We start from the raw sequence: 26527 nt of genomic DNA on the forward strand, positions 1-26527 counted from the left end.
TGCCATGAAGCATAGCAAGTAATGTGCTGTCTTCCACTTGTGGGCCATTGTTTCTGTGCTGATCTTAATTACCCCACACCAAAGCTCTCGCCTTCTCCTTTAACATAGTTCTTAAACCCACCATTCTTTCTGCCTGACTGAGGCCTCTTTCTGTCGCTCAGTTTTAAATATCATTTGTTAGCATGCCTTGTGTACGTTTAGTACATTTGAATCTAGCCTCCTGCAACAAACAGTCGGAGCTTGATTTTACTTATCTGCACTGCATACATTTTAATCACTTTTCATAATGCTGTTTACAACATGCTGGTATTTATTTATGTGCATTCTACTCTATATTTATCCTTTAACCTCTAACCTTATCAGCTTTTTAATTTATACTGTATATAAATCTTTTTATATATAATTCTTTATCATTATTGAATGTTGTTTTGTTGCATGTCGTGCCCTGACTAACATACCACAACAAAATCCTAACAGAGTGGATTCTAGGTAATTGGGACAGCTGCTTATATGGGACAAATAAAGAACAAAAATTAATTGACAAAATTGACGAGATTCCATTTGTTTAATTAGGCCACCATGTCACTGATAGTTGGCAATAAATAAGCAGTAAGAGAACTCAGAACTCTTTTGCTCACTGCGGTTTCAAGTATTCAAGCTTTAAGATGCCAGAAATGAATGGGAGGAAAAATGAAACAATTTCACTACTTCAATACATTAGGAACTATGAAGAATTTGAAATATGGATGATCATCTTGAGTTTTACAATGAACATGAAGATTTGGAGGATGGAATTGTTGATAGCATTGTATGAAGGCATTCATTATCTGCACTAGCTGTCTGTGCAATTTTGTTCTTTTACAGTCAATCAAAAGAAAATGGCAGCATATAATGTTTGTCGAGAACTGTTAGGAACCAATGCACAACTTAATAGTGCTGTAGTATTTTTGTAGTATTCTTATTTGTTCTGTATTTCATTTGAATACTGTACATATTTGAAAAATAATCTAGTGCTTTCCCAGCATGTATGATAAATAAATTCTTCTTGGCCTTCCAGCCGGGTACAAATATTGATTACATGGACGTTTCAATGACCAACTCTGCCATCTTCATCAGGGAGTGTGCATATTTTGTGCTCAGTTTGGTTTTTTTTTGTACCTTCTTAACTATTTCCAGGAAACTTTTGCTAATTTGGGCAGCCACCTAATTGGGCCAGAATGTACTGGTCCTGATGTGTCCCAGTTAACTGGAATCCACTGTACGTTTGAAGGTATATGCCGAATAAAGTTACCCTTGATCATTGATTTGATTTTTTTCCACTAAACCGACCTGCAATATTTTCTGATTGGATGAATTTTCTTTGCAGAACGCAAGTATTACTGATGTTGACAAATACATTCTAATTATATGATATACCCACACTTTTCAAGCTAAGTCAATCACTTCCTTGGACCTGTATAGCCAAATGCAATTACTCAGAGCTGCAAATCTATAACTGAAAATGCCTTTTACCCTTAAAGAATAAGCATGGGTGGTCAGCACTGTATTCAATCTTCTTTGACAGTATTATTGACTTGGTATCCTCACTGCAGAAGTAAATATGCCTTTCAATTGGCTACTGTCCTCAGTTTTGTCTTTATTATCTGCAGGCTATGGTTTGATTATCAGAGTGAACGATGTCCATTTTGCTGCTGGCTGAACAGGAGATAGAAAACTGAGACAGTTCTCTGATAGAATTATGCATAGCTGTTGTGCAAAGGAGCAAAATACATTTCTAAATTACTTGGTGATTCCCATCCTTTTGATTTTCTCACTGTATCTAGCATAACAGACTACATTGTCAACTATGTGAGGGAAAAATACATCATCATTATTCCCAAAATTCCTGTGGGTCTTTGCCTTAATTTCACTGTGGATAACAGGAGAGAAACCTCAATGTTGAACAACAAAGCTAACATACTCTGCATTGACTGATAGCTATTGAAGATAATTGGAGATTTGGTTGCCTTTTTTATGTCTCAAGTTCTGATAAATAAACGGAAAAGACAGAAATATTCAGGTTGGTATTTCAGGTCAATAACCTCCCTACAAAAGTGGTAAAAAATTAAAGACAGTGTATTCATAAGGGGTTGGGAAAGGAGAAACATTGGCCTTGTTTGATCTGTCTAGAAAAATGCAAAACTATGTACAGATTCATCCCATAGTATTTAGGATGTGTTCGTGTACTTCCCCCAGAGTCAGTAAGTTCCTGAATAACCCCCAGGTTTATGGTGGAGCAAGATTAAAAATGCAAAGATAATGGTGAAAAGGGGAAGAAATGTATTAAAAGGAAGTTTTAATGCCTGTGAAATCCCTGAACATTGTAATAACTGGAAGTATTTTGCCTTTGTTACTTGAAAAACCTGAGAGAGGGAAGAAAAAACTTGTCAGTGTGTTCCTCACTTAGGATTCATTAACATGTCTCCAAAATACAAGGAGTAAAACTGATAAGAACACATTCTTTGAAGGCTAATAATTTGCTTATAACACCTTGTCTGGGCATTGGCAATATGAAAAATATGTGACTCTCTTCCTCTGAGGGAAATTAAAATGACCAGATTGAATTTAGCTTCCCTGCTTATGGTGTTAATGAAATACGTAGGTGGTCATGATGTTGGCAAAGAAAAAGACTTCATTAAGGATGCAATTGTTCTGTTGTTCCATAAATGAGCTTAGTATTGCTGTTGGTGACTGATGTGGAGCTTCCCTGACAACTACTGTTGTTAGCTTGTTAGATTTGTTTTCAATGGAAAACTACTGAAAAACCTTGAAGCATTAACATTGCATATTTTATTCTTTTTTGCTGGACTTTGAAATTATCCTAGGATGCTTAAATTATCAAAAAAATTCTCAGATTAACTAATAAAAATATTTGGCATAGAATTTTCTAAATGTGCCTACAAAGCACTCTTTTAATGCTCGATCAGTAATTGTTTTTAGTTTCAGATTCACAGAATCAATGCACACAAGTTAGCCAATCAGCTCATCCTATCAATTATATACGAACTAACCTGACTTCTGATGCACTCTATGCTTTACTTTCAAATATTTCAGCAAATTAAGTGTGACAGTGACTCAACACGTGCCCTGTAAAATGTTCCACCTCCATAATCCTGAGAGTCGAAAAAAATTCTTCCGACTTCTCCATCAAAAAGGTCTCAACGTTTTAATAATTATGACCTCCCTCTGCTAGATTTATTTGAGAAAATCTATGCTACATCTTTTCCATAGTGTAATTATTTTACTGACAATGACATGGCTTGCTTAGCATGATCATTGCTGGTAAAACAAAAATCAAAAGGTCGACTCCTACAATGAATCCAATGGATCATGAAAGTTATTAGGAGTTTGACAAAAAAAAATCATACTAGTCTGTGGTTTTGAATTGCAGCACACTTATTTTTGATGCTTCCCCCATATATTCGATAATTATATTTATTAAAGTGTATCACAATCATTCAAATATATTAGTACATTTCAATATACAGAGTAGTCTATCATATTCTAAGATCATCTTAAGTTATTAATATAAAATACAACTTAGTACTTATACACTATGTCTTGGTACATTATAATATAGTTATTAAATCCTTTATCCCTGATGAGTCCTGATGATGGTAAGTAACTAAATACTTAATAATATACGTAACAAATGAAATGTGAAATATTTAGCTTGTAGTATTTCAATCGCTTTGTTTTGTTTTCCAGAGTAAGTTGCTTGCTTATATACTTGGTACCTCTTCTCATTTCCTTTTCTCAGCTGCCAATACTGGCCTCCTCAATTGTCAGTCTATATTTCCTGGAGCTCACAGATGTCTTCAAACCCGTTCGCTCAGGCTTCAACTGTCATGACAGGACACTCAGCATGCCGTATATTGAACCCTCTCAGGAAATCATCCCCTTTCTCATGTTGCTTAGCTTGGCGTTTGCTGGACCTGCAGCCATGGTTCGTATGATATGAGTTCTTAAGAAATACATTCTTCATTTTGAACATGCTATTTAATATAAGATAATTTTTTAGAGCTCTTTCCAATTCCCTTGCTATTTAATTGTTCATTAAGATAGTCTTTGAGATTGCTTTCAATTCCATGTTAATCTATAAGGTTGACCTTTGGTTTTGCTGTACGTGAGGCAGTGATTTCAGGCATGAGCATTTCAAAGGTTAATTTTTAATTAAAATAATGTTAAATGTTTGGTAGAAGCATTATTTTTCTATGCCTTCTTCAGATGCAGGTGTTAATGTGGGCTTGTACAAGATGTATACTGGTTACATAAATAGATCCTGTTGGTGGGCTGCTGGCAGAGCATTAATTTTTTTGTGGCATCGGATGTGCAATTACATCTGATTCTTCCAGTAACAGCTTTACATATCCACGTACAAGAATTCATTGTTGGCCTGGATACACTATGTTTTGTAACTCCAAAAGATAAAACTAATTGAAATAAAACGTGGAGCTGGGAGATGTGTGTGCTTAGATTTGTTTTTACTTTAAGTGAGGGGAGCACTTCTGATGTGCTGGCATGATAACATATGCCATTCACATACTTTTACATATAACCTGTAATGAATTATGTAAACAAACAAAGAATGCCTAATCAAACAATATATTTTATTTACAATATTACTCAAATATTATTGAAATATTAAATAACACAAAAACAATTCCTACAGTGTCTTTGTCATACCAGAATTACAGAGAACAGTGTTTTTCATAAAACCATAAGATTTAGGAACAGAATCAGGTCATTCGGCCCATTGTGCCTGCTCTACCATTGAACTATGGCTGATTTATTATCCCTCTCAATCCCATTCTCCTGCCTTCTCCCCATAACCATTGACGCCTTTACTAATCAAGAAGCTATCAACCTCCACTTTAAATATACCCATTGACTTGGCCTCCTCAGCCATCTGTGGTAATGAATTCAACAGATTCATCACACTTTGGCTAAAGAAATTCCTCCTCATCTCTGTTTAAAGCAGGGGTCCCTAACCTGGGATGCATGGATCCCTCAGTTAATGTTAGAGATCCATGGCATAAAAAGTATGGGAACTCTTGGTCTAAAGGGACATCCTTCTATACTGAGGCTGTGCCCTCTGGCTCTAGAATTCTCCATCTATAGGAGACATCCTCTCCATATCCACTCTATCTAGGGTCTTATATTCGGTAGGTTTCAATAAGATTCCTCCCTCATTCTTCTAAACTCCATAGAGTACAGGCCCAGGGTCATCTAATGCTCCTGATAGATAAACTCTTTACTTCCTGGGATTATTTTTGTGAACCTCCTCTGGAACCTCTCCAAGGCCAGCACATCCTTTCTTAAATAAAGGGCCCCAAACTGCTTACAGTACTCAAGTGTAGTCTGACCAGTGTCTTATAAAGCATCATCATTAAATCCTGAGATGTTCAGTTTTACCTCATTCTTCCAGAAATGGCTTTCCGTATCTTATATAACAATTCCTTAGTGTGCAAGATACACAATTCCATAAGGTGTCTCTGTCTTAGCAGAATTACTGATGACTAGGTTTTCCACATTCATTTCTTTGAGTCTAGAGCTTTGACTTCCTATACTGATCCATATTTTAAAATTTCTTTATTGGTGCAAAAGGCTATTGGGATCTACATTTGATTGTCCTTTTATCTTCATTGAAAAATTAATAACCACTGTTGAGATTTTCTCGTTTATGAGTCTGGCATGCTTCATTGTTGGTTTTATATTGGGTCCATTAGCTCAGCTGCTCCAGGTTAGCAGAGGCAGTTTTCCCAGCAACCAAACTGCATATTGAGGGAAGTAATGCATTCAATTCAGATCTAAATATCACCAGCAAACACCTGGTTGTCAGGTTTAGAAAAGTTACAAGAAGAGAAGAGCTCATTTTAGTCTGTTCCCACATTGTGCTTGAATCCACAACTTAAAAGAATGTCTGCCTTAGAAGAAGATGAAAATACTTGATAAATTGGGATTGTTCTTTTTTCATTTCACATATTAGCTAGGGAAAACATTACTCAATTAGAGAGACAATTGAAACCAAAGACTGTAGCAGTCTGATTTATGTCCAATTTCTCCCCCAAAAATCTCATCCACAAATCATGGAATAAAACTACACCTGCTCAGATTCCTGCAGCATCTGGTGATCTTGAGTTCTCTGTCTTGGAGACCAACATCAGTACATCTTTCAAGAGGGTGAGCCCTTGCAAACTGTCAGGCCCTGATGGTGGACCTGGTAGGGCATTGAAAATCTGAGTCGACCAGCTGGCTGGAATGTTCAACGACATCTTCAATCTCTCACTGCTGCAGTCAGAGATTCCCAAAAGGGCAAGAATTGTATCAGTACCCAAGAAATGCAGGTGAGTTGACTCAAAGACTATTTCCCAGTGGCACTCACACCTACTGTGGCAAAGTGATTTGAGAGGCTGGTCATGGCTAGAATCAAATCCTGCCCAAGCATGGTCCTAGACCCACTGCAACTTGCCTATTGCCTATTGCCACAGTGAGTCTACAGTGGATTCAATCTCACTGGCTGTCCACTCAGCCTTGAATCACTTGAACAATAGTAATACTTATGTCAGGCTGCCGTTATTGACTACTGCTCAGTGTTCCACACAATCATACACTTGAAGCTCCAAAAGTTGTATCTCTGTACCTCGCTCTGCAACTGATCCTTGACTTCCTCACTGGGAGACCACAGTCCATACAAATTGGAAATAACATCACCTCCTCACTGACAATCAAGGATGCATGCTTCACCCACTACTCTACTCTCTACACCCACCACTCTGTGGCTCGGCACAGCTCAAATGTCATCTATAAACGAAGATGAGACAATTATCGTTGGCAGAGTTTCAGGTGGTGATGCAGAGGTGTACAAGAGAGAGATAGCTGAGTGTTTATCACAACAACAACCTTGCACTCAATATCAGTAATACCAAGGAACTGATCATGGAAGGTGAAGTCAAAAGAATACACACCAGTCCTGATTGAGGGATCAGAAATGGAAAGAGTGAGCAGTTTCAAATTCCTGGGCGCCAACATCCCTGAGGATCTATCCAGGGTCCAAAATAATGATAGAATTACAAAGAAGGCAAAGAAGGTATACCAGCGGCTATATTTCATTAAGAGTTTGAGGAAATTTGGTATGTCACCAAAGACTTATGCAAATTTCTTGGGTGTACCATGGAGAAGTTGTATGGAGGGGCCACTGCACAGGATCAGAAAAGCAGCAGAAAGTTGTAAACTCAGCCAGCTCCATAATGGACTCTACCCTCCCCAGCGTTGAGGAGACCTTCAAAGCATGATGCCTCAAAAAAGCGGCATCTATCATTAAAGACCCCCATCACCCAGGACATGCTCCCTTCTCACTGCTACCATCAAGGAGGAGATACAAAAGCCTGAAGACACACACTCAATGTTTCAGGAACAGTTTCTTCCCCTCTGCCATCTGATTTCTGAATGGACACTGAACCTTTGGACACTACCTCAGTTTTCGCACAATTTACTTAATTTTCAAATATATTTCATATTGTAATTTATAGTTTTTTATTATTATGTATTGCAATACACTGGTGCTGCAAAATGACAAATTTCATGACAAACGCCAATGATATTAAACCTGATTCTAATTCAAGGAATTTTCTCCTGTCCATTGATAAAGTGGACCAGGAGAATTTACCAGTTTATAGCTTCTTGCCAATTCCAGAATTCCCAGAGACCTTGTAGAAAGTGGGATCTTAGCTTGGCTGTTTTAACTTGCACTGTAGGAAAGTTCCTTGGATGAGCTGAATTTGAACTACTTTATGTCATTATTTTGAAAACCCAGGGAATGAAGGACTATGGGGAACTGGCATAGGAGATGAAATATGAGGCAAATAGACCATGGTCATATTGAATGTCAGGGCAAACCTATGAATGGCCTGCTCCTGATCAAATTTTCTTATGTTCTTCTTATGTTCTTAAATAAGGTGAGGAGGTTAATATTAGGGACTGCAAGTTTGATATCAAAGATCCAGCTGAAAATATCCTTTTTGGAAATACATAGCTGGAAATTCTACCATGTATGTTTCGGGTATTGTTGATCATGTATGGAATATTTGTATCTGTAGTTGCTTTGATCAGAAAGTCAATAAAATGATCAGCAACCCAGTGTACGTTTGGGACACTTATGAAAATTGTACTTTGGGCTTCAGTATGCACAAGGAGACTTTTGGGTACATAGCAGTAACATTAGTTAGCCTGCAGTGTATAGCTGTGATATTGGCAGCGGTGTGGGTCCTGAACAGAGGAAAGATGAATTTCTAGAGCTATGGATCCAGATTTAGATTTATTTATCATATGTACGTTGATACATACAGTGAAATATGTCATTTGCATTAACAACCAACACACTCAAGGATGTGCTGCAGGAAGCCTGCAAGTAGCGCCACACATTCCTCTACTAACATAGCATGCCCACAAAGCTTGGCAGAACCATACAGAATACAACACAATAGAAAATACAAAGCAGCAAATCAACAATAGTGAAACAAGGCCCGTTCCTTCCTCCCTCCCTCTCACCCACCCACCCACGTACAGACCCCAGGACAGGCTCACTTCTTCAGCCTACAGCCTCCAAATGATTTGTGGACTCACTGACATTAGGTCCTGACTTCCCCCGCAGACTCAGAGGTTCACACACCCAGTCTCTGGCCGTCGAGTCTCGACCTCTGGATTTCCGATCGACCTTCAATCCAGACTTTGGATTGACCTTTGAGCTTTCATCTTCAGTATCAACACAGGACTTACAGACGATGATCAATGAGGATCAGAACTCCAGGCCTTGAATGCTAGACTCACCATTGATGGCACCCCGAAATTCAAGTATTGAACTCCCGTCTCACCAAAGATGGAACCTCAAATATTATCCTTGGTCTGCAGCCCAACACCCAGCCACTCCCTCACCACTTGCCTTTGAACATAGAACAGTGGCTTAGATTCCAAAATGTCCTCTAATTCCCTAACATTTCTGTTCCTAAACCCTAACCTGACCCCTAGCTCCCGTATCTGCCCTCAAAACCATCCATACAAACCTAATAAAAGTCTAAAGGTGAGAAGAGAATCCGTGAGACAAAGTGAGAAGAGAATCAGGGAGAGGTTGATGGGCATACAGAAGAGAACCAAGCAACCAACAGATACCTCCAGAAAGATACTACAAAGAAAGAAAGATTCTATCATAGATTTTTACAAATCCAAATCACAGAAGTTATGCTTATGGGCTGCGTCTTAATATATCAAGTGCCAAAGAGATCTGATTACAATGATGGATTTTGAGAAGTTAAAATTTTCCACGCTCTTTACATCAGATATACAACTGAGCACTTGAAGCAGTCCATTGAATTTAATTTAGTGGAAATTAGGGTTGTTTACATGGTCACAGACTGAATTATATTGGGTTGGAAAGGAAATTAAATTCACAGCTTGGAAGAGTAATATTTTACTTCCCAGCAAAATCACTGTAGACAAAGTTACTGCAGGCTGTTAGAACTAATTTAAAATGGTTGTTTCTTTACAAATGAAAATGAACTGAAGCCTTTTTGATACATTTGAATGCTAAGGATTTTGATAGCTTTAATGATTGCTAATGTAAGCAGAATTAATTTTTTATAATAACATAATAACAGAAATTGATTTGTCATTTTTCAATGGGCAATCAGAAGATATATGGTCTAAAAGCAGTATCACAAAGCACAACATTGTTGTTGCCACACTATTAATTTTATCAAAGAAAACACAAGCCTTTACAATAGCAAAGGAACAACAGCAGCACACTTCCTGACAACAAGATACGGTCCTCCAAGCCTGTGACATACGGAGGACGCCATGCAGGACAGCAACATGAAGCAGCACACAAGACATGTCACTCATTCTCTACACGATAGCCCACAAACAGAGAGCCTGAGGAGTCCATCATCTGTCAGCGACATCTCCCTGTAAGTGGCTGTCTCAGTGTTTGCAGTCACTCTTCTTGCTTTGCCTCCAGTTGCTGACAATCCTCTGTTGCCCTCCCTCCACAGCCTGTTCCATGAACTCATTATTTCCATCCGCCCCTCTGCTCAACCCCGCAGTTACCTTTTAGCCTCTCCAATGAATGATACAGTACCTAAATCACACCAACACCAACCATCCTTATCACATTTCTGTGCATTGTCCCACCAGATTCTCTCTGAATTATAGATAACTATGCCTCCATCACCCATTAAGCTTCTGTGCTCCTGCTCCCCTATTTTGTCACCAATCCCCAATTCACTTTCTTGCACCTGTGATATGCAATTCTCTACACTTGTTCCACATTGGCACCATCCAGTGATCCTCATACAAAAATGGTGCAGGCCTCCCAAATGAAAGCAAGCTTGAAGACTTTTCCTGCAGCTATACAATTTGAAACCTATTATTTCATAATTGTGATTTTCCTATGTTGAACCTCTGAAAATCTTACACAAGCACAAAAATTAAAGTATTATACACTAAAAATGCATGTCCGTTGCTGAGCTACATTCCTCTTTTATTAACTTTAGTTAAAACTCCCAATGCAAGAACTTCAGAAATATTAAATTGGCACTAAAAAAATCCAGCAAATGGCAGTTCTGTGGACAAAAATACTTTGTTAATGAGAGAGGTCAGAGGAGAATAACCAATTCAAATAACCACATGTTGCAACTCTGGGTGTGCGGAAGAGAGTCTCTGAACACAAAGCACATCGAACCTTGAGGCAACAGAAGACCATAAACATACACCCAGTGTTCACCTTTTTGGGTACGGGAGTGTATTATTTAAGACCCAAAAATGTGATGATTACATGGAGTTGATCATTACGAGCTAGCATTGTAAGTGACATCTATATCTCCTGTACTCATAACACTTTCACTTCTATTTGTTTTCTATTTCATTATCATTTCATCCTGTGATCTCTAGATTTTATTTAAGTCTATAGTTGAGTCTGTGAATCATTACATAAGTTATTTTATACCTCAGAATGTATGTCATTTGTGCCGAACATTTTGGACAGAATTTGCATCAATTCCTAACAAATTAAAACTAGTTTTGACCTTAAATAATTAATAAATAATTTTAAATATCCAGATATTATTAAAACTAGGATGGACTTTGAGTAATGTTGTAGAAAATACCAGTAATTTTAATAGCAAACAGAATCCATATATTTGCAGTGTAATTGATACTCCATTGGCTTCATGGAGAGAATATTCTAATGGCCCACACTTGGTGTAATTTTGACTGCACAAATGGTGCAGATCTAGGGGAAATTCCATATCATGGCAGAAATGATTATCCTCTGGGCTTTTCGCATTTCCTAGCCAGATTGCAGAGGGAAATGCAAAAGGATAGATGACAAGCTTCTTGCACAAATTAGTTGAAGGTTCTTACTTCCATTTCAATCAGACTCTTGCCGGATCTTAATTTATCTGCTCTGTCCATGCAATAAAATAATAATCCACAAATTCAAATTAACACAAACAGTGTTAATTATTCATTTCCCTGTATAATTGGGCTTCACTAATATGAAAATTCTTACCCTTTCTCCTGCTTTATTAATTCATCAATAATACAGTAAATTAATCTTTGCTCTGTCACAACAGTACACCTCTGTCCCTATATTTCATACATATACACATATATTTATAATCTCTTCCCAACCATTAGTGCTGTTTTATAGTTCCAAAACTTATTCCAAATTAGGCAACAGTTTTGCATTCATTAGGAGGGAGTAGTGGTGTGTGGGTATTTTGGCCTGATGACATCTGCAGAAGTGATCACCAGCGAAGTCGAAGCTATCTAGGTAGGCTCTGACCCTTTACAAAGTGCAGAGGCTGGCTTCATAACCCAGGTGCAACCTGTTCCTGTGTCTCAGCCCAGAGCACTCACTGGCTTTATCTGCTCAGTACAATTTTCACACAAACAACTTCAAAACCAGCCATTTGATGTCATAGCCAACAATTTCCTTGCATCTGCCTGATCAGCACTCAGATTTTTTTTATAATGCATTGTCATTAGCATTAGAATTCCTGCACCATTTTTCTTTATCTTTGTGAGCTACATTCCTCTTTTATTAACTTTAGTTAATACTCTCAATGCAAGAACATCAGAAATATTAAATTGGCACTAAGCCAACCAGAGTTAGGATCTAAAGCTAAAGCAGAGTTATTTCTGCAGTGCCTCAAATGTAAAACACAAATGATAAGTTTTAGATGATTTCTATTGAAAACTTAAGAGATGCCATTTACTTGAGTGAAGTTCCAATATATAAGTGTCATTGTCCTTATAAGTATTTAAGTTACATGGTGAGTAGATTCATGCATTGTAAGTCATAACATTTCTTACAAAGGCAGTCAGTCAACCCTGTGCAGTCAGCCACCTCAGGAATTTTAACTGTAAATAAGCTATCTAGGTCTCTTTTTTCATATGTTCCTCACATTACATTCTTCTATTGATAAGATTATAGTAACTATGATACTAAATTCTGCTGTTTGGTTCATACTAAGCACTAATTAGTCCATTTTATGCTGAAGTGCACTAATTCCATTTGAGTTTCTTCAAAGTTTGAGGAAGTGACCTCTGCATGAAGAGTTCAAAGGCAATGCATTCAGTGCTATCATCTGTCAGTCTGACTCCATGCAGCTAATGTCAAAATAAGCATGGGGAGCATATCAAGTAGTCAAAACTACCAGTGGTTTTAGGCTGTAAACATGTCCACACTTGTAGTATGAGAGGGGAACCTTGCATTGCTTTTTGAACTAAATACACTGACATATCTGCATCTGATCCTAGGAATAATAACCTAAAATGCTTGCATACTAGCACGGAGTTCGAGAACTTCAAATGGATTGACTTCTTCCTTGAGATATGAATGAGCTTAGTGGATATGGGGATCAAGTTAGGGGATACTGGAACTCTCTGCTATATCTTGAGACATGTCTTCTGATATTGTTGGGTGCTTTGAAAAGAAACGTTAAACAGCATTGTGTATGAAAATCTGCTGGTGACAGGGTATGTAACAGGCAAGGACAGCATTATAAAATCAATCTTAATGTTTATACCACACATGAATTATTTGTGTTGCCCCAAGGAGTGACTATGAAGGTACCTTTATCCATCAATCATAAATTATTTTTTTCTCTCCCCACTGCTCCTTCCTTCTACAACTCACATTATTTCCTCTATTATGATGTGCACCTTAATTAACCACTGGCAATTCTTACAACATAACATTCTGCAAAATTCTCCTGGATTTTCTAGAGATACGAATGTCCAATCAGGATCTTCAATGTAGAAACAGAGACCAGAAGCAATCAGCAAATGGTATCTCCGCCTGCTAAAACAGATTACTATGGTAGCTGACAACCTGAAATAAAAAATATAGAAAATGCTGGTGATAATACTAAACTTGAAAGCTTTGGATTTGTCTACACTATTTTGATGGAAAGAAGCCTAGTCAAAGTTAAATCAGAGGCCCAGATGCAACAGATGTTAATGATAAGTCATTTATACGTGTAGATTCTCCTCTTTTAAGAAAGGAATTGATTGTCTACTTTTCAGTTTTCATGCTTGCATATAATTGAAAAGACGTGTACTTTTAAGGTAACAGATAGCAAGCTGAATGATAAAACTGTAGACTGAAATTTCAATTAAAATCAAGTTTTAACCTTGTAGCAGTGCTGGGGAATTGGGAAGAAGAGTAGACCTTTCATCTCCTCAGCCCATTTTGTCATTCAGTAAGATCATGACTACTTTGTGGTCTAATTCTGTGCACTTGGCTTTTCTCTAAACATCTTTGGTAAAAAAATAACAAGGGAAAAGTCAGATGTACGATTAACCTGTCATGAATTCCCATTTCTTAGTGGTCAGTAAGTTTTCCCACAGAACAACTATATCCCAACTCAAGGAAGAAACCTTCTGAACTAAAGAGTGAACAATTAGATGTGGTATTCACATTGAATCAGAAACATCAGTGTAAATGCATACATCGGCAAGTTCATGAACAAGCACTTTCTGGAGTTGAGTGGTTGGTCAACACTGTCTGACATGGTTGCCTGATGAGATTTTCTAAGCTAACCAATTTTTTGAGAAGAACCAAGGAAAAGAAAAATGAAACTGAAGTTGAGTAAACTCTTGAAACATTGTTTTGAGAATTTATAGGGAACGTTTCTCAAGGATTTTCAATTGAAGTTTGCAATCTGATGACTTGCATAATACATCTAACGATCCTTGTCATTGCAGATTATGGTAGGTGAAGGTATTCTTTACTGTTGTCTGACAAAAAGAAGAAATGGAATAGTAACCGAGGCGAACATCAACGCTGGAGGCTGTAACTTCAACTCATTCCTCCGACGTGCCGTCAGATTTGTTGGTGGGTTCAAACACTGGTTATGGCATTTAGGTTCAAGTATCACTGAATAATCTAAAGATCATCTATGATATAGAGTTCTGTTTGCATTTCTTTTGCTGCCAACAAAAAAGGTTGATAGGCTTTGTGTTCACCAATTGATTCAATGCAGCGAAGGATCCTCTATATATTCAAACATATTTGGATTTGGCTAGCAATTAGATGCACTAGCTGAGAAATTAGATTCATCTGCACCTCTGTTTCATGTGTGAATTGTGCACAAACCAAATTATCAACTCTGGGTGAGATTATACATGAGTGGATTATGGTCTGAGCAAATATGCGTGTGATGCACTTTGCTGCACATGACATTTTCTGGTATCTATTTTAGTTCACTTTGATGCTATGAATTGTGCACTTACAGATTTACTGCATTCCTGTCAAGAGCATGCAGCTGATGTCTTCTGCTTGAATACTAGCAAAATATCTAGGGACAGGATCAATAGTTAAAGGTTTGTGTTTTGATATCAATGTCTTGCACACGGCATCTGCTGGCATCCATTTTCGTTGCTGAGGTAATGGAAGCATCACAAGTTGCCCCTTCATTTTTGGAGTTTTTTTCTACAAACGTTTGTACATTCTCATCAGAGCTACATGCCCTCTTAGTGATCCCACTTCAAGTGGTTTCAGATGGAAACTGTACAGGTCCCATCATAGAATACATTTCTGAGTGCAGACTACCTTTTCACAAGTCTAAACACAATAGGTTCTGCAGATGTGGGAATCCTAACATACTTTTAACAACCAGAATGCCAACATCAGCACAATTCTAACATACTTTTCTCCAACTTGTTGAATATTTGCATAGGATTTGACTAGGTTTTAGCAGTGCATATTTCATGCACATAGAGTGGGTGAAATCTAATTCTTGGCAGCTATATTTTCAAAGTAATCTACAACCACAGATTTATATGACATTAAGAGATAGCTGCTATCTCCTGATAAGTTAGTTTAATACAATTTGATTCATCTTTTACTTTTCAGTCTAAGCCAGATAGTCCATTGAGGAGCCACACAGAGGACTTTGCCAGCAGGCCGTTTGGTAGTGTGGCCCATTCTGAGGGCCAGCCTTCATTTACATAAATCCAGCAGGCAATAACCATCATTTGGTGACATGATGGCCCACTCACAAATTCTTAGGCTCCCTCCTTTGACCTATCCAACACAGTCACACTGTGCATGTCCCACATTCTGCAGGTTTCACCCCATATTCCTGTTGATGACTTTTCTTGCTCCATCATTTATACATTTGGTACACTTTTACTGTACCCCTCGGCAGATACTTTTGCAAGAATACAGTGCTTGCTGCCTAACTACAGCCTTGTGAATTCTTGTAGACCATGTGAAAAGTGTTCCAAGTTAAAAATCTTTTGGGCTGACTATTATGTATTTAAATCTGAAAAATGTGCAAAAATGCCCCTGTTCTGTCAAAATAGCAATATGCACATACAAACTCTAAATTATATACTACTATTACAATAAGAATACATTGAAAAGAATATTGATTAGATTTTATCAAAGGGCATGTGCCTATATCAGCATTATAAGAAAAGATTGGAAATGCGAATGAGAAATTTCTCCTTTGTCGCTCAGGTTATGTGTGCAGCAGAGTTAATGCCAGAATTTCTGGAGGGCTCTTTGGACAGGGGTTAGCACATTGGGCTAGATCTCTTGAAAGATCAATAAATGGTTATAGTTTCCATTGCCTTTAGTTGCCTTGCCAAAGACTCTTCAAGTATCTTGAATGCACTGTGCACCATGGAATGAATGTAACTAGTTTTCACTTATGCTTATCAAGTCCATGTGTGTGTGTGTGTATGTGCACTCACATTTTCAGATATAATGCTTAAATTTGCATAACGACGCTCTTAAAAGCAGAAATCAACATGGTTCTTCCATTAGCATTTATCATTACTGCGCTTCACTGGAAATTAGCATCCATTTCTCTGCTTCACTGGAATTGTCAACAAACGTTAACTCTATCCCAGTTACAGCAAACCTTGTAAGCCTCGTCTGCTTATTGGAAGCATTGAAAACAAATTTGCTTTTCACCCTTTTCTGGATTTTCAGTTTTAATCAATTCCCTTGATCAAATCTTAAGGGTTTGCAATACTATCCTTTCTCTTGATCGTCTTCCCCTTCAGGACATGCAGCTGAGGTATCATTTCCAATATTATTCAGCCTTTCGTACCTCAGTAGATTAGAGATTCTTTATGCATGAGAGTGAAGAGCAATAATGGATGACCTGAACTCAGTCCTTTCCTGTCCTCTCCAACAGCGATTTTTCTATGGGGGCTAGGAGAAAAAAAGATGAAAGATGCCTAATTATTTTATTCTTTGCAGCATAGCAGTACTGTGGGTAATAATGAAACAAATACAAACCTATTTATGGTGTGATAATCTGAATTTATATCAGTTAATTTTGATTATCTAATGAATGTGAATTTTTGAGCTAAGATTAAGTGATCACAGGAGTCCATTACCTATTAGGGCACATTACATTGGTGGCTTTAAATGCTGTTTACTACCTTTGTATTGTTCCCTACTGAAAGACTCCACCCCTTCCTGGGCTTTCACCAATCCAGAGGCCTCCCACTACTTTACACCCAAGTTGTGTGTTGCCATTGGAAGAGGCCACTAACTGATGCAAATCCAACTTGGATAATAAGTTCCAGAATGAGGAACCAGCAGCATTGTTGTCCAGTGATAGCTGAATTTCATTGTTTCAGTGGGGTGCACACTCCCACAGAGCCACAGCTTCCTGTCACAAAACGCCACTAAGTACTGGCAGTTACAGCTATGGCTACTGGCAGCATCTCAAACAATCCTGAATGTTAGTTTGGATACAGAATTAGTTCAGGGACGGAAAATATGGAGTAGAAATAAATGGGTTAGCTAGGCATGCTTTTGTACCTATAGTATTATAGGGAGCAACCCTGGCTTCTCATCATTCACATTAATGGCTTTGGTGAAATGATAAATTCCATGTTTCCACTTTCAATGTGGACAATTTACTGTGACCACTCGACTTACTAAGCAGCACTTATTTAGAATGTGGGAAGAAACCAAAACACCCAGAGGAAACCCACGTGTTGAACTTGAAAACTCTACATGTTCTGACCTACAGGCAACGTGGGGTTTGAACTCCAGCTTCCTGAGCTGTAATAGCATTACGCTACTGGGGTGGCCAGATAAAGCAATTCGGCAAGTTGGAAGCTGGAGTAAGTTGTAGGGAAATGAGAGGTTATTCATTTTTATATAAAATAAGAATTGTGTTTTGTAGTAGTGATTTATTGAGCAGACTTGATGGGCAAAATGGTCTAATTCTGCTCTTGTGTTATAAAACACTGCTGGTGTTTAGGCCAGCAGTGAAGGTCCTCCATCCCTGGTGGTGTTCAGGACTTCCTTCATTATGCCATTGGGTTCCTCTTGGTTTTTATCACTATGAGTCATGCAAGCTCTGAGTGGAGACTCTATTATACCATCGTGTTCAGGTGTAGAAGGAGACTTTGTTGCTGTTTCCATAACAATTTTGTTTTGTCAGTCAGGGTTGTTAGCCCTGAGGTGAACCCCCGAACCAGCAGGACCGGTGGTCCACTATTAGTCTGACCTCTACCCTTTGACCTGTTTGGCATGGGTGATCCTACCAAGAGCCAAAGCATAAAGCCCTGCTCCACCCACATAGCTCTCTGGGTCATTGAGGCACACAAGGTTCCAAACCCTACTACAAAGTTGTGGTCCTCTTGGAGGTTGTGTAACGGTGAGAAACTATTAATGTCAAAGTGTACAGAGATACCAGCGGGCTGCCTTATGAGATGTAGAAAATAAGCATACAGTATAGCAAAGAAATAAGAAGGGTTTGAAGTGTTGGGTGCAAGTTCCATCTCCATACATAAAGATGGATATATATCTATGTAGCTGGCTCAATCGGCTGAATGGCCTATGGTCCTGTCTTATGGTCCCATATTTGTCTTGAAGTTAGTGCATCACGACTTCAGCAGAATGATTCCAGTGATGAGGGAATTTCCCACATAGAGAGTTCAAGGATCTGTAGAATCTGTACTCATTGGAGTTTGGAAGATTGGGAGGTAAATTTAATACAGGTTAAATGATTGGAATTCTCCATTTCTGAGAGCTGTGAATGCGAAGGTGCGATCAATTAGTCTTTTGGATTCTAAGGTAGAAAACAAAATAGTCTTGAGCCCATAAGATAATTGGAGCAGAATTAGGCTATCTGGCCCTTCAAGTCTGCTCCACCATTTCATCATAGGTGATCCAATTTTCCTCTCAGCCCCAATCTCCAGACTCCTGCCTTCTCTCTGTATCCCTTTGTGTCCTGACCAATCAAGAATCTACCAACCTCTGCCATAAATATACATAAAGACTTCGCCTCCACAGCTGCCTGTGGCAAAGAATTCCACAGATTCACCACTCTCTGGCTAAAGAAATTCCTCCTCATCTGCATTCTGAAAGAGCAGCCCTCTATCTGAGGCTGTGTCCTCTGGTCTTAGACTGTCCTATCATATTTAACATCCTCTCCACATCGACTATCAAGGCCTTTCACTATTTGAGAGGTTCAATGAGGCCACACCTCATTCTTCTGAATTCCAGTGAATATAGGCTCACAGTCATCAAATGCTCTTCATATGACAAGCCATTCAATCCTGGAATCATTTTTGTAAACCTCCTTTGAACCCTCTCCAGTTTCAGCACATCCTTTCTAAGAGAAGGGGCCCAAACCTGCTCACAGTACTCCAAGTGAGGCCTTACGAATGTTTTATAAGGTTTCAACATTACATCCTTGCTATTATGTTCTAGTCCTGTTGAACTGAATGCTAACATTGTATTTGCCATCCTCACCACAGATTCAACATGCAAATTAACCTTTAGGGAATCCTTCACAAGGACTCCCAAGTCCCTTCGCCCCTCAGTTTTTTTTTTGTATTTTTCTCTCCACTTAGAAAGTAGTCTGCACTTTTATTTCTTCTACCAAAGTGCATGATCATACCCATTTCGCAACACTGTATTTCATCTGTAATTTCTTTGCCCACTCTCCTAATCAAAGTCCTTCTGTAGACTCTCTGCTTCTTCAAAACTACCTTCCCCTCCACCAATTTTCATATCGTCTGCAAACTTTACAAGAAAGCCATCAATTCCATCATCCAAATCATTGATATATAAAATAAAAAGTATTGGTCCCAACACAGACCCCCGTGCGACACTACTAGTCGCCAGCAACCAGTCAAAAAAGGCTCCCTTTATTCCCACTCTTTGCCTCCTGCCAATCAGCCACTGCTTTATCCATGCTAGAATCTTTCCTGTGATATAATGGGATGGTAGCTTGTTAAGCAGCTTAATGTGTGACACCATGTCAAAGGCCTTTAGAAAATCCAAGTGTACAACATCAACCAATTCTCCTTTTGCCTATCCTGCTTGAAGAATCTTCTTCAAAGATTCCAACAGATTTGTCAGGCAAGATTTTGCCTTGAAGAAACCATACTGACTACGGCCCATTTTATCATGTGTCTCTAAGTACCCTGAGATCTCATCCTTAATAATCGACTCCAACATCTTCCCACCTACTGAGGTCAGACAAATTGGCCTGTCGTTTCCCTTCTTCTGCCTCTCTCCCTTCTTGAACATTGGAGTGACATTTGTAGTTTTTCAGTCTTCCAGAACCATTCCAGAATCTAGTGATTCTTGAAAGATCATTACTAATGCTTCTATGATCTCTTCAGCCACCTCTTTCAGAACCCTGGGGTGTAGACCATGTGGTCCAGGTAACTTATCGACCTTCAGACGTTTTAGTTTCCCAAAAACCTTTGTCTCTGAGTCAGTTATCAGTTTAAGAATACTGGAGAAAGTGCACAGGATTCCATGGCCAAATCATGTTTAGTTTTATTATCGTAAATAGAATCAAATTTTGGAGGTAAATTACATAGCATAGCTATAATTATTTAATTCAAGTGACTGAAGACAAATTTCTACCCTAATTCAAAATTTTGGAAGCATTCTTCAGCATCAAGTAAAATAATTTTAATTGTTGTAGACTGATGGACCTATCTAGTCTGTTCCAATTTACAGAAAGTACATTTAGATCTATTTATTTCATACTTGGAAGCATTTCCTTTAACATACATCTAGATTTAAGAGCCCAATTCAAATATTCTAAAAACTTTTCATGAAAATGAAACTTATCATGCTATGAATAGTTATCCATGTTGTTTAAATCTGCTGCACTAAAGCATTATATTGTGTCCCAGGGTATGGTTTGAGTGTAACAACAACAGATACACAGAGATCACAATGTTTGCTGAATGTTCTTTGAAATTTTTCTCAGTGCAATGTAGATGATTGTAAACAACATCTGAAATGTATAAATTACTTACAACATCTTAAACAAACGAAGTAAGGAAATTGGCTATTTTCTTCTTGTGATTATCCTAGTATTAAATATTAATTAATGCAAATAATTAACACTATTCATTTGGGCTCAAATCCAATTGAGATTTTTTTTTAATAAAATGTTATTTGTCATACAATTGTGGTGTTCAAAATCTATTCCTATTTTACCAGGTATATTTAACAGTGGGCGACGTGACTCTAAGTATTGAGTTTTGTCTAGTGCTTAAGGAGGAAAATGAGAAATGGGGAAAATTATTTAATGGAGAAACTTTCTGCACCAAACTGATACATACAGATGTAAATAAGTAAAAGTAATTCTTTTCCAGTTCTTTAGTTGCGTTTCTTATTTTTGCTGGAATTCTTAATAAAAATAAACTATGTAAACATGTTGCTTTGATCACAGCATCTGCAATGCACTTTGTGTTTAAAACAGCATCCTTTGTGTGTAATATATTTTAAGTTTATAGCTGAGTTTACACAGAATGTCACAATTCCAATAATTACTATTAATAAGAAGGATTGTAGAAGAAAATATATCTGGCTTAACATAAAAATATTGCAGTAAAATTGTACAGAAGCAAGTATATGTCTACTTTGCACAATTTAATATCAACTCATAAATTCTCTCTATTTGGACGAATAATGTTCCCAAGTGGTATTTTGGTATCTTTGATATTATTGCCATTAAGGCACTGCTATTTTGGGTAAAGACAAATGTGCAAAATGATTTTGAATTAGCACCTGGAGATTAAAATGCTCATGCTAATTATTTTTGATTTCTCTTGAGTGTTCTAGGAGTTCATGTGTTTGGCCTTTGTGCCACTGCTCTCATCACTGACATTATTCAGCTGTCAACCGGGTACCATGCCCCATATTTTCTTACAGTGTGTAAGCCTAATTATACATCGCTAAATACCTCCTGTGAAGAAAATCCATACGTTGTGGAAGATATCTGCACAGGATCTGATCCTTCTATCATTAACGCTGGCAGGTTAGAATTCACATTTTATTTCATCTATCAAGAAGCTGCTTATTTTCTCTGTGCTTGATATAAGAATATTATACACCACTGGTTGCATCACTTCAAAAAATGATGCACAAGAACAAGGCATCTCTCACTCCATGGTTATTAAAGTATTAAAACACACTTAGATAGGTTCATTGCTGGGTTTTCTATAATAAAAAATTACCTTACCCTTCTCTCAGGAGAGCTCTCAAGTACATTGAGAAATTCTCCACTGTTCTTTTTCAATAGTTGTAACCCACTTAGGTAAATTCAAGTCAGAGGTATTTTGTATTTTAGGGAATGTGGTCTATAAAGGAATCATAATATTTTCTTTACTTTGGGCTACTTTGGCCAGGAAAATCTCTAAATGCCAGGCATCTAGATTTTCATTTTTGTGCATCTCCCTTGCCTTGAGAAATCAAAGTCAATGTAATTGTCAAGTTATTCTGAAAAATCCTTATTATATGTCAAATGTCCATGAAGAAAGTTTCTACTGTAAGTTGTTATCCTCACTGAGCTGAAAGGATAGATTGCCATTCCATCAAGTGTACAAAATGAACAATATCTCCAGAGAAAATGGTTAATACAACTTATTGGAAACCGTTGTCCATAAGGATAGATGTCAGTATTGGAAACAACCATGTTTCATTTCATTAAGGTGTGTGCCAGGCTGTTCCATTTACATAAACTAACTGGCATATGAGGAAAGAATCTGTAGAAAGATTATATCAACTTCTGACACCAAAGCTCAAAAAAAGTGGTGAAGAACTTTGTTCCTATTCATATGCAGAATGTGGAGTCTCCACAATCATTTCCAATGTCGTACTAAATTAGAAAATGCAGAGCGGCAACCACAGGTGGTCCTTATTCAGTATATGTTCAATGCAAACAAGACATGATAAACTTAGCTAGCAGTAGCTTGGAATGATTTGAATAGAGCCTGAATTTTGCCTTGATGCAAACAGTAAGAATGTAGCAATGACTCCATCACTGGCAAGTTTCCTTTTTCATTTGCAAAATTAGTCATAATTAGTGGCAGCAATGTAGTCATGAATTTAAGAAGAAATCTCCATGCCAAGTATTTGAATGCAGTTAAAATTTTAATTATTAAAACTGAAAAAAAAGAGAAAAAGGTTGACTTGGTGCTCATCTGTTGCTATTAAAGCTGGAACTGAGTAATGTTAACAATTCTATACACGATAATGACTGAAGAAAATTATGATTTAATTGCAACAGCATTTATTCATTTCTAAATGTGACACTTTGTCATTGTTAAAATGCAATCAACCCTTTTAGACAGTAATTAAGTGCTAGTAATATTATTTCTCTAAATAATGGGACTGTGACAGGATGAAGTTACAACTAGTAATATTGATAAAGGTTTGTTTCTGAGTGGCTGCCTGCTTCATTCATGATATCAAGTATGGAGGCAAAATGCATTCCTTTCAATCCTTCCTCCTGCAGAACTATTTTGTTACATTCTAGATGCAGGGATTCAACCTATGTTTGTAGAGCCCTCAGCATTGTTAAGGACCCCTCCCATCTGTCCCACAATCTCTTTGACCTCCTACCAGCAGGCAGAAAGTACCACAGTGGACAAGAGTAGGGACTGTTAGGCTGGGTAACAGCTTCTTCCCTCAGGGTGTGAGATTTGTGGTAGATCTTGCTACCACCCATTCACAAGTTATGACAGCACCATTAGCATTATACTGTTTTATTTAAATATTTGTTGTATATGCTCTTTATGGCAACATGTATGCCTACAGGGCACTTTTTAAATCTGTTAATATCAGTTTATGTGCTGTATGTGACTATGTTCTGTGTCTTCCATCTTGGTCCCAGAGGAACATTGTCTCGTTTAGCTGTATACATGTGTATGGTTGAATGACAATGAACCTGGATTTCCAGCATCTGCAGATTTTCTCTTGTTTGTGATCAAAATATCAGCAGATTGTTTTCCCTTCACAGATGCTGCTAGTCCCTCCGAGTTTCCCACCAGATTGTTTGTTGATTAACAGTGGTGTTTGACTGCTCAGTGTTCCTAATTCAACCCTGCATCAATGTCAGTGCAGTTAAAATTAACAAATGATGCTACTTAAGTATATTGGGAAGAATACCATGAAGCAGAGAGAATGCGTACATTCTTACTCCACTGGATGGGAACAACCTACACTGATCAAATGTTGTTCACTGTTTCTCTAATGTTATGAACCATGTTTCTCCTTAAGTGTTAAAGACCAGCAGTATTGATAATCATGTGACTTTAATCAATAATTGCCAAGTTATCTATATGAGTGTAATTCTTCATTCTATCTCTGTCTAACCAGTAGAGAGTTCACTTAGTTCAGTGAATGAGACATTTGCAAGTGTAACAGTGGGTCCTAATGTCTCCAGGGTAGAGAAATACGAGACAACAATTTAGCCCCTGCTGGCTGTCTGAAAGCTAATAATCTGTTCAGATATCCCAGAGGAGGAAGAACTTCTGGTTGACAGTATGTACACTGCTCTGTCTCAGCATCTCTCTTGGTATCTTAAGTGCAGTTTGTAAAATCCCCAAAATTCTGGAGACTTGGCACGACTAGATGTCAATGGCTTCTGAGCTGTGAAAGGGAACATTAATCAGAACCTGCAAGAATCTCAGTTTGATAATGAAGATGTACGACCTGACCTCACTAATCACAATTAAAATCCAGACAGCAACTACATTTTGTTTCCATTAAACATGAACAATATCAGGAATTACCCTTTGTTGATCATATTTTAACTCTGTTCCATCTCTACATATGCTTTTCTACTTTTAAAGAATTAAACCAGACACAGATTCTGCCTGATATAAAGGAGATGAGATCATATTGACATGCTAATCTAGGAAATGGAACATCATGCTGCTACATGAGAAGATGCTCTGTAATTAGCAATAGGACATAGTTATTGCTGTCTGGAGGGAGCTGCTCACCATATTTAACTAATTTGTTCCTGTCTGAGGCATGATTATTTCAAAATAGACACATTCCTGGTTTCCCATCATGCTTTTTCAGCAATAAGCTATACCTTTATTACAACCTAATACTCAATTCATCCCAAGACATGAGGGGAATAGTCATTTCACAAAAGAAGACACATTAGATGAGGCAAATGAGAATCTGGTAAAAAAAAATGTTTTATGTTTAATCGTTAAGAGGACATGTTAATAGGGAAAGATTATAAACAATGTAACAGAAAGAATATTGGCAGTTACAGGACTGCATAGGCTGTATAAATTGGAAAAGAACAGATTAGGACAGATTAACACAAAAAAATATATATTGAGAATGATACTCCGGAGAGGGAGAGAGAGAGAGTGTAGAATAAGTTCTAAAAGCTTATTAATCTTGACAATTTGTTAACGTAAGTTAGCTGGTGGAATGTATTTCATTTTTTAAGTAGAATGATAACTTTTACTCAAGAATTGTTGTAAAAATTTGAATAGCAGGGATTCAGAGAAACAGAGGATTATGAATAGAGAAGGATAAATAATGAAGAGCAGCTCTGTCATCTGTTCCCACTTCTATTTCTTGGGCCCTTAGCTCCCAGTCGAACATAGGCCATTGATGACCTCCTGTCTCCGTCATCCAAAGTTGATAGTATGGTTGGAGCTCATTGATGTTTCTGTAATCCATTGTATCTACTTTACAGGGGAATGGCTGATACAACTTCACCAGAGCCCTGTTGACCAGCCTTACCCATTTCTATCTCTCATGATGACTTTGGAAGCACCAACTCCCCAAAATTCACCTTAAATTCTTTGAGGGAAAAATTTGTCAGTGGTTCAAAATTGGCAAAGGTAATGGTTTGGCCAAAAGCTGTACTTGCATCTAATTAGAAAAGTGTAAAAGTGAATGCAAGCTATGACAGATGATCTCATGCACACGGTGCTGGTGAACAAAAATGTATTTTTCTCTCTCCATATAAGGATTTGTCTCTGATTTAGCTGTTGGCAGTTGTAACAAGAGATAATTTGGTATTTTAGTATACCGGCAGCAACCCTCATCTCAACAACATTTGTAATAACTTTGCACACTTTAATTCAATGACAGTGGAAATTATATTTAATGAACACTGCCATGCTCATTATGTCACTGAGAGTACATGAAAATGAAACTGGTAAAAGATCAACCAAGATAAATTGCAAAGAAGCTTGCAGGACCAAAGAGTTCTTAGCTGTTGTATTCTTTTATTCTTATGACTCAGTTATTTTATCAGTTTATCATTCAATTAATCTGATAAATGATTAAATATTGATAGTGAGCTGTCCAGTTTTGTTTTTCGTGCATTATCCCCTTATCTTTTGATTCCCTTGGTACCCAGAAATCTAACAATGTCCAATCTGAATGAGCACAATGGCTGGGCCTTACCAGCATTCAGATAGAGAATTCCAAAGATTCCCCACCCTCTGAGTGTCAGTCCTAAACAGTGCTAAACTAATTCTGAGACTGGGACCCCTATTGCCATATTCCATAGCAAGGGGAACATACCGCATCCGATTTGGCAAGCTGTGTGTGAATTTCATTTGTTTCCATGAGATCTCCTCTCATTGTCCTGAATGCTAGAGAATATGGACTTGGTCTACTGAATCTCTTCTCATCTGACAAACTTACCACGTCTAT

At 37.8% G+C, this 26527-nt stretch overlaps 1 protein-coding gene across 4 annotated transcripts in view; it reads left to right on the top strand.

Moving 5' to 3' along the window:
- The window catches only part of plppr4a (phospholipid phosphatase related 4a), an 80334-nt gene that overhangs the window by 37326 nt on the left and 16481 nt on the right, over nt 1-26527 (top strand). For 3 of the 4 annotated variants that reach the window (XM_073062746.1, XM_073062745.1, XM_073062744.1), the window contains exons 3-5: nt 3800-3985; nt 14305-14434; nt 21671-21866. In XM_073062746.1, coding sequence (XP_072918847.1) covers nt 3800-3985; nt 14305-14434; nt 21671-21866 — 512 coding nt within the window. The remainder of the gene's footprint in view (nt 1-3799; nt 3986-14304; nt 14435-21670; nt 21867-26527) is intronic. The other variant, XM_073062747.1, reaches the window with a different exon arrangement.

The sequence above is a fragment of the Hemitrygon akajei genome, chromosome 12 (assembly GCF_048418815.1).
Source record: "Hemitrygon akajei chromosome 12, sHemAka1.3, whole genome shotgun sequence".
In the NCBI taxonomy this organism is placed as follows: Eukaryota; Metazoa; Chordata; class Chondrichthyes; order Myliobatiformes; family Dasyatidae; genus Hemitrygon; species Hemitrygon akajei.